This window comes from Daucus carota, chromosome 6 (genome assembly GCF_001625215.2).
Source record: "Daucus carota subsp. sativus chromosome 6, DH1 v3.0, whole genome shotgun sequence".
In the NCBI taxonomy this organism is placed as follows: domain Eukaryota; kingdom Viridiplantae; phylum Streptophyta; class Magnoliopsida; order Apiales; family Apiaceae; genus Daucus; species Daucus carota.
In genome coordinates this window covers 35,333,259-35,345,443 of record NC_030386.2, presented here as the reverse complement: position 1 = coordinate 35,345,443, position 12,185 = coordinate 35,333,259, and the positions used below count along the sequence as shown (strand labels likewise).

The 12,185-nt window shown below is 33.3% G+C and overlaps 1 protein-coding gene across 1 annotated transcript; it reads right to left on the bottom strand.

Moving 5' to 3' along the window:
- Nucleotides 1-140: 140 nt before the first annotated feature.
- Nucleotides 141-3,344, bottom strand: LOC108224494 (probably inactive leucine-rich repeat receptor-like protein kinase At5g06940). The gene is made up of 2 exons (XM_017399134.2): nt 923-3,344; nt 141-778 (listed from the first exon to the last, which is right to left on the bottom strand). Exons 1-2 carry the CDS (start codon nt 3,219-3,221, stop codon nt 459-461), a joined length of 2,619 nt encoding a protein of 872 aa, XP_017254623.1. The 5' UTR covers nt 3,222-3,344; the 3' UTR covers nt 141-458.
- Between the last annotated feature and the right edge of the window lie 8,841 nt (nt 3,345-12,185).

The following is a 12,185-nucleotide window of genomic DNA, read 5'->3' as shown; positions in this document are numbered from 1 at the left end:
AGGCTCACAGGAAGAACATAACGAGCCCAGGCTTAACCAAATTGCACAAATGGTACACTTCTCACCGATCTATTAGCTTTATGCAAGTTTTGAATGTTATAGAAGATTCAACTCGCACTTTCTACTGGTAAAATTATAAATGAAAAAAAAAACACAGGAATTAATATGATTTCACCTTAAAATATATGCAGAGGGAACAAAGAGACATTTCCAAACACATTATGACTCTTCTGCATGTTCATTTTTTCGTCCCAAGCCAAAGCGGACACAAAATTTTACCACATGTTCATATTTTCACCCCAAGCCCAAAACACATTCTATTCTAGAACCAAAATGAGGAAACAAGGTGTATGTACAAAGTGCAACAATTCATACTCATTGCCCAAAAGTTGAACATGGATAATATCAGACACTTGAAGCGAAGCAGGAACACTATATATGAAAGGCGACAAGTGGAATCAGAGACTCTGCAGAGCTCTCACAACCTCACACATTGGTGGCCTCTTCTCTGGTGCCACAGAAGTGCATCTGACCGCAATATCTAGAGCTTGTAATATTGTTTGTTGGGACGATGAGTTTGAGATCTTGGGATCAACTACTTGGATTGCCCCATTAGTTATGTTGATTTTCCTTCTCACATACTTGACAATGTCCAGAAACTCTCCGTCCCCTGATTCTATATGCTCATCAGCTCCCCTGCCTGTCACCAGCTCTAACAGCATTACACCAAAGCTGTATGTGTCCATTTGCTCTGTAGCTTTTTTGCAATATCCACTTTCTGCATTCAAAATTGGCCATTCTTGTTAAAATTTGTGATGGCATACTCAACAAGAAAACACGAATTCTTATTCAAAGGCACTACATTTTCGTTATCATATAATACAGAACATACTAAACACTAAATTCATAATGAAGTGCATACCTGGTGCAATGTAACAGGATCCTGACGATGCAGATAGGACTGAGGACTGAAATGCAGCTTCTCCCACAATCCTATCAAGAGCAAAGCCGGTAAGCTTAGGTTCATTATTTTCATCCAGAAGGACATTTGTAGACTTGACATTTCTGTGAAGCAAGTGCGGAACATAGTCCTGGTGAAGGTAGGCTAATCCTTGAGCAACCCCAGTTGCAATTCTTAATCGATCATCCCATGGCAATTTGAAATCAGGCTGGGCAATCATATCCCCGAGACTCCCTTTCTGTAAATGTTCATAGATTAGGATGAGTGCATCAGATGAATAACAAAAACCAAGGATTTTAGCAATGTTTTTGTTCCTGATTTTAGCCAGTGTCTTGACCTCAGCCTTCAAAGTTTTCAGAGATTGACTTTCGAAGTTAAGTATCTTCTTCACAGCAACATTTTCTCCACTAGGCAAATTTATGATGTAAACCTTACCAAAAGCCCCACCGCTCCCTCTCGCAGCTTTGTCATCCATTGCTACTAACAAGTCCTGCTCAGTGACTCTAAGTGAATAGAAGAAAACTGATCTCCAAACCCCCATTTGAGTACTTTTCTTAGAAGATCGATACGTAATATAAACACCAACTGCAAGAATAACTATAGCAAGAGACAGTGCTAAAGATATTATAACAGAAACCAGTTTCGATAGACCAGCAACTTCATGTTTAGACTTGGTACCTCCACAAGAATTAGGCAACCCTTGGCCGCACAATCCTGGATTGCCTTGCAAAAATGAAGCTGGAAGGCCAGTTATAAGCGACTGAGGAACCTCGCCAGATAGGTCATTGAAGGATACATTAAAGAGGGCAAGTTTCAAATTTTGAAGTTCTTTTGGGATAGAACCAGTGAGATTATTTTGAGAAAGATCAAGATAGGTAAGGACTGGGAATGCAGCAAGTGAATGTGGAATTTCACCAACTAAATTGTTGTCTGCTAATGAAAACGAGACAAGTTTTCTGCATCTTTTCAGTTCTGGAATTGGACCAGTAAGGTAGTTATGGGAAAGATTTATGATACTCATTACAAGTGAATCACAGAAATTATTAGGAATTTCACCATACAAACCATTAACAGAAGCAGAAAATTTATACAAGCTTTTAACCTGTCCAAGGCCCAGAGGTAGTTTACTGATGAAGGTGTTGTTATCTATCTGAACTTGCTCCAGTTGCTTTGCCATGGATATCGACTCAGGAATTTTCCCTGTAAACCTGTTGTTTTCAGCTCTGATCAGCCTGATTTTAGGCAATGACCATATCCCATCAGGAAAATCACCTGAGAACCCATTGTCCTGTATCTCAAATCTCTCGAGATTCAAGCAGCCAGTAATAGAACTATCAGGTACTAAACCCGTGAAGGAATTAGTATGAAGACTGAGGGTTGTAAGGCCTTTAGCATCACAAACACCATTTGGAAATGACCCAAAAAGCTTGTTCTCAGAAACATCAAAAGAAACCAACTTTCTAAGGGACACCAACTCAAGTGACTGTGGTAACACACCAGTAAGGTTGTTTTGTGAAAGGTCTAGTGTCGACAGACTCTTCAAATCCATAAAAGAATCTGGTATTGCTCCATGAAAACCAGAACTTTGTAACAGAAGCTGCTCAAGTTTAAGTAACTTACCAATACCACTTGGAATCTCACTTACCAAGAATGGATTTTCAGACAAATCAAGAATAGTAAGCTCAGTCAAATTACTAATACCAGAAGGGACATTACCTGAAAGCAAGTTGTTCCTCAAGTTAAGAACTCTAAGTCTCTGAAGTAAACCAATGTTGCCTGGTATCATTCCTTCAACATGGTTTCGACTAAAATCAAGAACTCTCAGTGATTCAAACTGAGATATCTGATTTGGTATTGTACCCCAGATGAGATTGTTGCTAAGATTCAAAGTCTCTAAAGAACCACACTGTGAGAGATGAAGTGGAATGGGCTGATTAAAAAGATTGTCAGCAAGATTAAGATGAAAAAGATTTGGAAGGTCACATATAGTAGCAGAGATTTCACCAGAGAGGTTCAAACTCTGAAGATTCAAAGAAGAAACAGATAAAACATCTTTAGTAGCTATACAAGTAACTCCAGTCCAGTTACAGTGATGGTTTGTTGTAGAATTTGACCAAGATACTAACAAGCCTAAAGGGTCATCAATGGAGTCCTTAAAACTGAGAAGAACATCTGACTCAGTTGAAACTGAAGCTGAGTTTTGAATGCATATCAAGAACAAAAGAGAAAACAGTAATGCAATCTGGTTTGTTATAGCCATTGAAGAGAAGTAAACCAATGAGAGAGTCTGTATTGTTTGCTTGTTATCTTGAAGTGAGAAAATGAGTTAAAAGAGAGTGAGTGAGAGTGACTAATAGAGTAATATCAGGTATGGTTTGATTATGCAATGGATGATAACCTACTGTTGATGTCTTCCATACCATATACAGTTGTATCAGTTACCAACAACAGTTCTACTTCTGAGACCACTATCAATCAATGGTGCATACATGATACATGTAGTACAAATTTGCAGTGCAATTTAGTAATCATACTGCATTGTAAAAAAGGTCATGTCACTAAGCACAAATCGTATTTTACACACATCTAAGTATATTATTTGTACCTTGCAACTTTATTGTTTAGAATTTTAATACTATGTTCTGGTTTAAACTAATCATTCAATAATCTAATACTCCTTCCCTCCTAGCTTAAAATTGTCACTCATTAATCTAGTGTACTCTCCGTTCCGGTCAATTATATATGCTTGGGAGATGGACTTCGACACATATGTTAAAATTTCTATAAAATATAATTTCGTACTCCCTCCGTCCCTTCCAATTCTTATCATTTAGAATGGAGTGCTCGGCACGCATTTTAAGGCTCATGTAAAGTATAGTTCCATAACTTTTTTTTAAAATTTTCTTTTTCTGAATAAAAATCTAATGTTTAAATTTTTATTCAGAAAAAAAAATTATAAAAATAAATTATGAAACTATATTTTATATGAGTCTTAAAATGCGTGCCGAGCATCCCATTTCAAACGATAAGAATTGGAGGGGACGGAGGGAGTATTTTTTTCATCCTGAATAAAAATATAATGTTTAATTTTTATTCAGAAATAAAAACTTTAAAATAAGCTATAAACTATATTTCATGGAAGTTTTAAAATAATGAAAAAAACTGAATAAAAATACTGGGACGGAGGAAATATGTGGAATCAAAATCGTTAACTAAATGAATTCAAATAAAGAGTTGTTCGATATGATATCCGAACACCATAAATTTATGAGGTCCATTCAAACTCAAAGTTGCTAATCATAAAACGAATGAATAATCAAAAAATTTGTAAGAGATTAATCAGAAAAAATTGAGTACCCGTGACTGAGAATTGAGGTAAAGACAAGAGTAGATCAGAAGTAAGAGACAAATGCAGACCTGTAGTACTATACTACTACTATAATTTCATGGAGATATAGAGAGTGTAAACATGCATGTGCGAATGTGGGCTCTCTTCTCGAAAATAACCCTTTTGCAATTCTTTTAGCCCTCTAGGATTCCCAATGCCTTGTTGACCCCTTTCTTCCATTTCCATGAATTTTTTTTGAAAAGGCTTCATCTTTTCTTGTCAAGACTTTTAATTTCTTTACTCAGAATCACCAGAACAAAGTTATATTTATACACAATGCTGACCTGCAGCATGCAGGCCATGATATACACAAAACAACACTATACATTTGCTTTCTTTTGCCCAAGAATCAACCACTATCTTTTTTTATGTGTGCTCATGGATACATGCTAAGCGTGAAATTTAAGTTTGGGAAATTTTGATTGGCTCTCATATGTTAATAACAGTGGACCGTCAAACATATCAAATTCCACGCTTAGCACGTGCTTATGGTCACACACTAAACATACCCTTTGATATAATGATAAATTTATATTTCATGACTCTGTGTTTCTTTATAATTGATTGAAAAGCCATGGGTTTTTAACTCTTTCTCCAGCTCTCTGTTGTTTCACATGTCATAATTATATCCAGCTGTTGCGTATAAGCTGTACAATTGGAATCATCACAATTTCACAATCTTTGTCTCAGTCTTACCTTATTTGTTAATCTGTCAGAATAATCACAACAATATTTCCTTTTTATCATCATTTATATTTCCACTTATACTACTCAAAACTTCTACTTTAATAATTAAAAAATCAATCACACTATTACACTGGTGTTTACACAGAGAGGCGAGAGCCTTCTATGATACAATAACATCTCGATATTAATTAAAAACTAAGCACCTAGTCCGGAAATTCAATATATTTAATTCTTGTGTTCGATAGGTCACATGAAAATAAAATATCAAGTCAACAGTAAGGAAATTGAGTGAAGTTTAAAAATGCAAAAATTGAAATTCTTGTAAGTTGACTATATGATAAAAGATTTTGAACTTTTAACTAACCATGGAAAAGGTTTAAAAGGAAAGGGAGAGACTGGCAGGCCTTTTGTATTGCTTTGTCCTTTATAGCAGAAGAAAATCTAAGGAGGTGGATTTCTATCATATCACATCCTATGTCGTCCTTGTTACCTGTAGCACACGCCCTTTTATAAATTCCTCATCCGCCCTGTACTATTTTCATTTTCATTTTGATTCGGGGACATTCGTAACAGCTCACACTTGTTTGACCTCTTCTCGCATGGGCTTCATCTATTGATTAGCAAGCTACTACATATGATGATAATTTGTAGGCTTTCATCATGGAACTCGTTTCAAATTATTGTTTACCGACTTGTGTTGGATTTTGTCCAAAATTTTACTAGAGACTCGAGTTCGAATAAATCATAAATTTTACCCATAATTTGACTCGAAAATTATTAGGTGAATTATGAAAACTGATATTGAATACAATTCTGCTGCTGATAAGTTGGGTCGAAATTGCCTTATATTATAAAATAAGTAATAATGTCAAATTTATAAAATAATTAATAATGTCAAAGTTGCAGAATTGACAATCTCAATACAAAGAATGCATAATCCATGGTTTTTATCTAATTTAAACATTGGGTAGTGATGGAACTCAGCCCAAAAGGAACACTCAGTGGGCTTAAAGTTAACAGATTCTAAAGACTTCAATATCTGCACAAGGAAGGTCCGCTGTAGCCTGTTTACTCTATTACTCTGAAATTGGATAATAGCCCAAGTTATTCTAAAGCCCAAATATCTGGACTCGGTTGTTTTCTACTTACGGGCCGATTTTGGCAGCTCGACTGTGTTTGGGGTTATTTCCACATTTCAACTTTCAGTTCTTTTTACTTATATTTTCTATTTTAAAACCAGTTCTTATTTTTAAAAACAAAAACATATTTTTAGTCTTGAACAGCGAGTAACGAATAATATACGATGTTTCCAGTAGAGCAGTAATGCAATAATATTCTTTTTTTTAGTGAAAATAATACATAATATGGGATACATGTGCATAATCGAAATTCTGAATTCGAATGATTGAAAATAATGCTAGTACTCCCTCCGTCCCAGTCAATAGTATACACTGGGGGACGGGGGCGCGGCACGGACTTTAATGCTTCAATATAGTATAGTTCTGTAAATTATTTTTAAGATTTTCTTTTTTTGTATAAAAGTATAACATTTATATTTTTATACAAAAAAAGAAAATCTTAAAAATAAGTTGTGGAACTATGTTTTATAAGAGCCTTAAAAAGCGTGTCGAGCAGTGAAAAAAAAACGTATACAATTGACTGGGACAGAGGGAGTACATATATTTAATTAAGAGAGAAAGATGGGGTGTAAGAAATGATGGATACAGCGGCACATGTATGCAAGATTAAAGAAGATGAAGATGAAACATCAAAGTGATATATCGGAGTTAAGTTAGATCAAACTTAAATGCAATGGCGCCCAGGTTAGATAGACGGTCAAATCATTGGATGTGAAATCGACTATGTAACCTTCCTTCTTATGTGACTCGCATCTTTTTCTACTCTTTCTTAGTAAATTCATTGATATTTAAGGCTCAATATTTTTCTAAAACTATTAATGTGTCTGGCGCGACAGATTTATAAATCTATTGAGAGAGACCCCTTCATTTCTATAAAAAAGAATAATATAATAATGAAGTTTTGTATAATGATATATTAATAAACTGACCTTTAATAAGGTGGACTATAAATATAGAAAGAATTTAAGTATAAAATATTATAAATTCTGAGCACCACCGTCACTGAATATTTCGTTATGGTGGGTGTAAATATTGAATCATAAAAAATATAAACACGTATAATTTTTTACACAACTCGGTTTTTCGAGATCTAAAAAAACAGATATACGAAAATAAACCAATAAAGATCAAGTATCACCTCTACATGAAACCGCCAGGAATTTGTTTTGAGGTAAACAGACTGCGACTCTGAGGCAACTTAACTTGTACGCAATTTGGTTGGTGCCTCAGGGAAACAAGAGTTTTGATCTACATTCATCACCTACTACACCAAACAGCTTCTTATAAATTGTCCTTGACTTGCTCAAACGTACTTAGTCCTGCAGCTAAATTTTTTGTAAAGTCGTTGAAACTGAATTAGTACTACTGTATTATTTTTAGTCATGGCACAAACTTGTACCTTTCAACTTTACTTTGTCATGGTCACTGTATTACTAATATTTTCAGCATTGTTGAATATATCTATGGTTGGGGCGCAGGACAGCGCCACTGCACCGTTACCGGATATGGATGCCGGAAATGCTTCCGATTTACGGATTTACGGAGGATCGGTTATTCTGGCTTTCCTGATTGCAGTCTTGTTCCAGTAAAAAATTTCATGTTTTTGAGTTGAGATGACTATTCTTTAGTGTGTTTTGTCATGTTGGAGATTTTTATGTTACTGCTGTGGGATGCTCTCTTGTGGGGTTGTGACATTAGCTGTGTACAAATGTAATTCAACGATTTGTATGATGTTGTATAAATCATGAATAAATTTTATTTTTGTTTGTAGTGTAATCTATTTTTATATTTTATTAATTATATATTTTGACAAGTTATTAATTTTTAAAAGGAGCATTAATCGAAGTTGACATGTAATGTTTAAAAATTACGAGAAATTATAATTTATGATGAAAAAAACATGCGCTCCCGAGGGGCCTAATACGCATTTGACAATAACCAGTTTGTATTACGGGAGGTCCCAGAATGCTTATGCTTGGCTCAGTGATTAGCGGACTTGATTAACAGCACTTGCGTTTATACTTGGATTAATATCGATATTATAAGTGTTAGGAATGTCTTCATTTCTTTTGACTTAAAATTTTATATTTTTAAGTGACAAAAAAGTTATTGTATATTTCTCTTTTGTCAAATTTCTATGTTTTTCATATTGAATTTTTTCATTTATCGGACAAAATAAATTATATATGTATATAGACTATAGAGTATTATAATATCTCCAACAAAATCAACTAAAATATTATTTTGTTGAAATCATAAGCTCTTGTGTTTTATTGACATTAAATTATATTTGAAAATAATATGTTATTATTATTTTGAATTATTATATATGAATGTAATGTTTTAATATGTATTCAGAGATTTAGAGACTTCACAAATACAATTTAACATTAGATGGTTTGTTAAAATTATTATTAATAAGAATATTTTAGTGGAGCTGAGTTTTTAACTTTATTTCTGATTTTCATTTTGAATTCTCATTCTCTTTAAACTTTCTTATATCCGACAATCAAATCTCATATAAAAGCAGTCCTATTTTCTTCCTTTATTGTCTATTTGTGACCATGTTCGTCGCTTATAGTTTGATACAGTATTTTCACGTACAAGTTTGAAATTTGAAATATTAGATGGCAGAAAACGAGGTATCATGATTATGAATAGATCATGTCAACTAAAGATTTGCACCAGCTGGACCAAAATCATGTAATTGTACAAATGACCGTTATTAATTTTGAAAATTTCACTATTTACATCGAAAATTTTGATCAGTTTGAAATAGATAATTCAGCATTTGAATATGCCAAAACTCAGAACTCATAAGATTCTTGACTCTGGTTCTTTTTCTGCAATTTATCGTCATCGGTGGGGGCTGCATGTTTCATTCAACTTTGTATTCTTCTGCATACCGCTTGTATAACTATGCCTAATTAATTTTACTCAAATTAATTATGTAGCCAAAATCCCACATTTGAATATGTCAAATTTAAAATAATTGATAAAATGTTTATTTACAGAGATATACATAAAATACAGCCGTAACTCAGATAACAACTAAATTAATATATTTACCACGGAATTGGGTGCCATCAGCTAAACTAATATCAAGTACAGGAAAATAAACATATTATTATAAAATATTACTATTAAATGGACTTGGCCAGCATTTTAAAAAAATTTGGTTTATTGAAAAATCTCACATTCATTCTTGAAAATTATTTTACCGATTTACTATTGTTCAATCCTGAATTATTAGATCAATCGAGTAGTTTTGATTCTCGATTTTATAGCTTGGTGAATAATACATACATGTGCTGAACACTAAATTTTATAAATGTTGAATTATGTATCTTCTACTTCTTAATAACGATGAATCATAATAAAAATTAAATTAATTAATATAAACTAAATAGTGTAGTATATAAATTCAGTGGTCAGCACACAAGAGAAACCGTATTAGGACAAAATTCAAGACATGGTAAAGTGTAAACGCTGTGGAAACCCAAGACGCAGGAAGTCTTAACTCCCAGTTAAGAACTCAATCAACACGCTAAAAGCCTCCTGCTTAGGAGGAGTTATGACAAAAAATTCCAAACCAATTTTTGATCCAGTCAAGAATCGCAACGTGGGCAGCACAAGTAGGACCCAGTCCCACATTGTAAGAAACAAGCACCAACTCATAACATGTCACAAATTGCAACCTTTTACAATTACATGCACAATACACAATTTTCTACCTCTATAAATACTCACATTTCCTCTACTCTTTCAATATCAATTCTCACTTCAACATCCTTAACTACTAGCTCAAATTCTCTCTCAAAAATTATTCTCCAATTTTTTGATAAAATGGCTCAAGTCAGCAGCTTCGTCGTGAAGGCCATCCTCGTCGTCGTCCTCGCCGCCGTCGCGGTCTCGGGACAGGAGGCACCCGCACCCTCCCCTGATGTCGGAGCTGGATTCTCTCTCCCCGTCTCCACTGCCGTTGTCGGAACTTCCTTGATCTTGTCTCTCCTCGCTCTCGTCAGGAATTAATTATTTATATTATTATTTTCTCTACACTACATAAATTATTATGAAATTATCGGTGGTATTTCATCGCGAGCTTGTGTGTTTTCGTTACATCTTATATTTATATTGATATATGTGTAGATAGAGAGAGGGAAGAGAGTTTTGCATTGTATTGTATCCGATCATTTACTATGTATTCTGTTTGTTCTTAATAACATATTGATTTCATATTCATATAATCATATATGTCCGTGTTTCTAATCCATGATGATTATTTTGTTTAATTGTTTTCTTCTTCTTCTTCACTTTCAAAAGCTTGTTTGAAGTTTGAAGCAGGATGAGCATTAATGAAATTGTGGGTAAAAGAAACGTAAAGGGTCACGCATCAGCGAAAGTGAAAATCACATCAGATAAAACTTTCTATATATACTTTACGAGATTATTTTAACACTAAAGAAGATTGAAAGTAGGTTGGCATTATAACAGAGGGTCCAATGAGAATCTTACAGTTCATTACAAGTGTCCAATACACATTACAACACTATAGTAGTAATGGAGATTGATTTGGTGAAGATATGCTCTCTTCCATTATTCTTTGTTAACATGGGACTATCGTATATTGTTAATGTCTTCGATGCCACAGCACAGCATATATTACGTTGTTCATACACTTGGATACTTGTTACTCCCTCGTTACCCCCTCAGGCCTCGTCGCCTCAACTGTATATATACCCGAACACAAAATAGTATTTTAGTATTTTTTTATAAAATATAATTTTAGAATTTTTTCTTGAATAAAAATTTAAATTAAAATATACATTGAATAGTAAAAAATATATAAAAATAAATGAAATATAGGGAGTATGTTATTAGTTAACATGGATAAATATGTTATATATTTGTTAATTATGAAAATAAATGAAATATAGGGAGTATATTATTAGTTAATATGGATAAATATGTTATATATTTGTCAAACACTTCATAATAAAATACGTACATATGTATTTTTTATGAAATAGATTATTATTTATGTTTAATTACCAAGTATGAAGCTTGAACTTCGAAAATAGAAGGTGTGAACATGGGATCCCGAGACCCGAATCATATGCTTTTGTTAATATTCATGTTCATTCTTTTTTCTGTTAGCGAGAATGATTGAACGGTGGAAAATCATGTCACAACACTGTGGCTATTTGTAAAATATCTGTCAAAGTGGTTCCCGCAGCTGGGTTGCTCATATTTTACGATTTCTACAGTCTGGTCGGCATATGTATATAATATAGGTCTCCAAATTTTCTTCTTTTTCGGCTGGTGCAGCTACTATTGTTTTCTCTTCCAGCTTTGCAAGAAAACATATGCTTTTGTCTACATGTGACACCGCAATATAGTATTTAATTTTATCTTTATTCCAATCTACTTTCTATTTTGAGCTCCAATTTTCGATAACAGGCTATAGTTGGTGAGAATTGAGATGAAACTATGAAACAATGCGTTGTCCAAACGTAAGTATATATACCAACATATTGACTTAGATATTTTAGACTTACCATCTACTCAAATTAGTTGGGAACCGGAGCAAAGCGAATGTATTCGATATAAATATTTTAGAGGATTGTATTAGAATTAATATGTTTAAATTCATTTAATTGAATTTTTAAGAGTTAATTTAATATTTCTGATATTTAATTAAAATTTTATGTTATTCTTTAAAATATGGTCTTATCAAATTGAGATTTCATAAGTTTATTGAAATTTATACAACTCTGTTGCAATTATATAAATGGCTGATTCTTAGCATATATTTTAACGAATTGGACTTTGATTAAAATTAAAAATATTTATTTCCCTGAATTGGATTATACAAATTAAATCTGTATATATTATTTTTCTTTCACCTCAGTACCTCACTAATAATAATAATAATATCACCCTAGCTCTCCCTTGAAAACATACAAAGACTAATGACATGTTTAGCATTTTGAATTTGGGCCTAACTCTC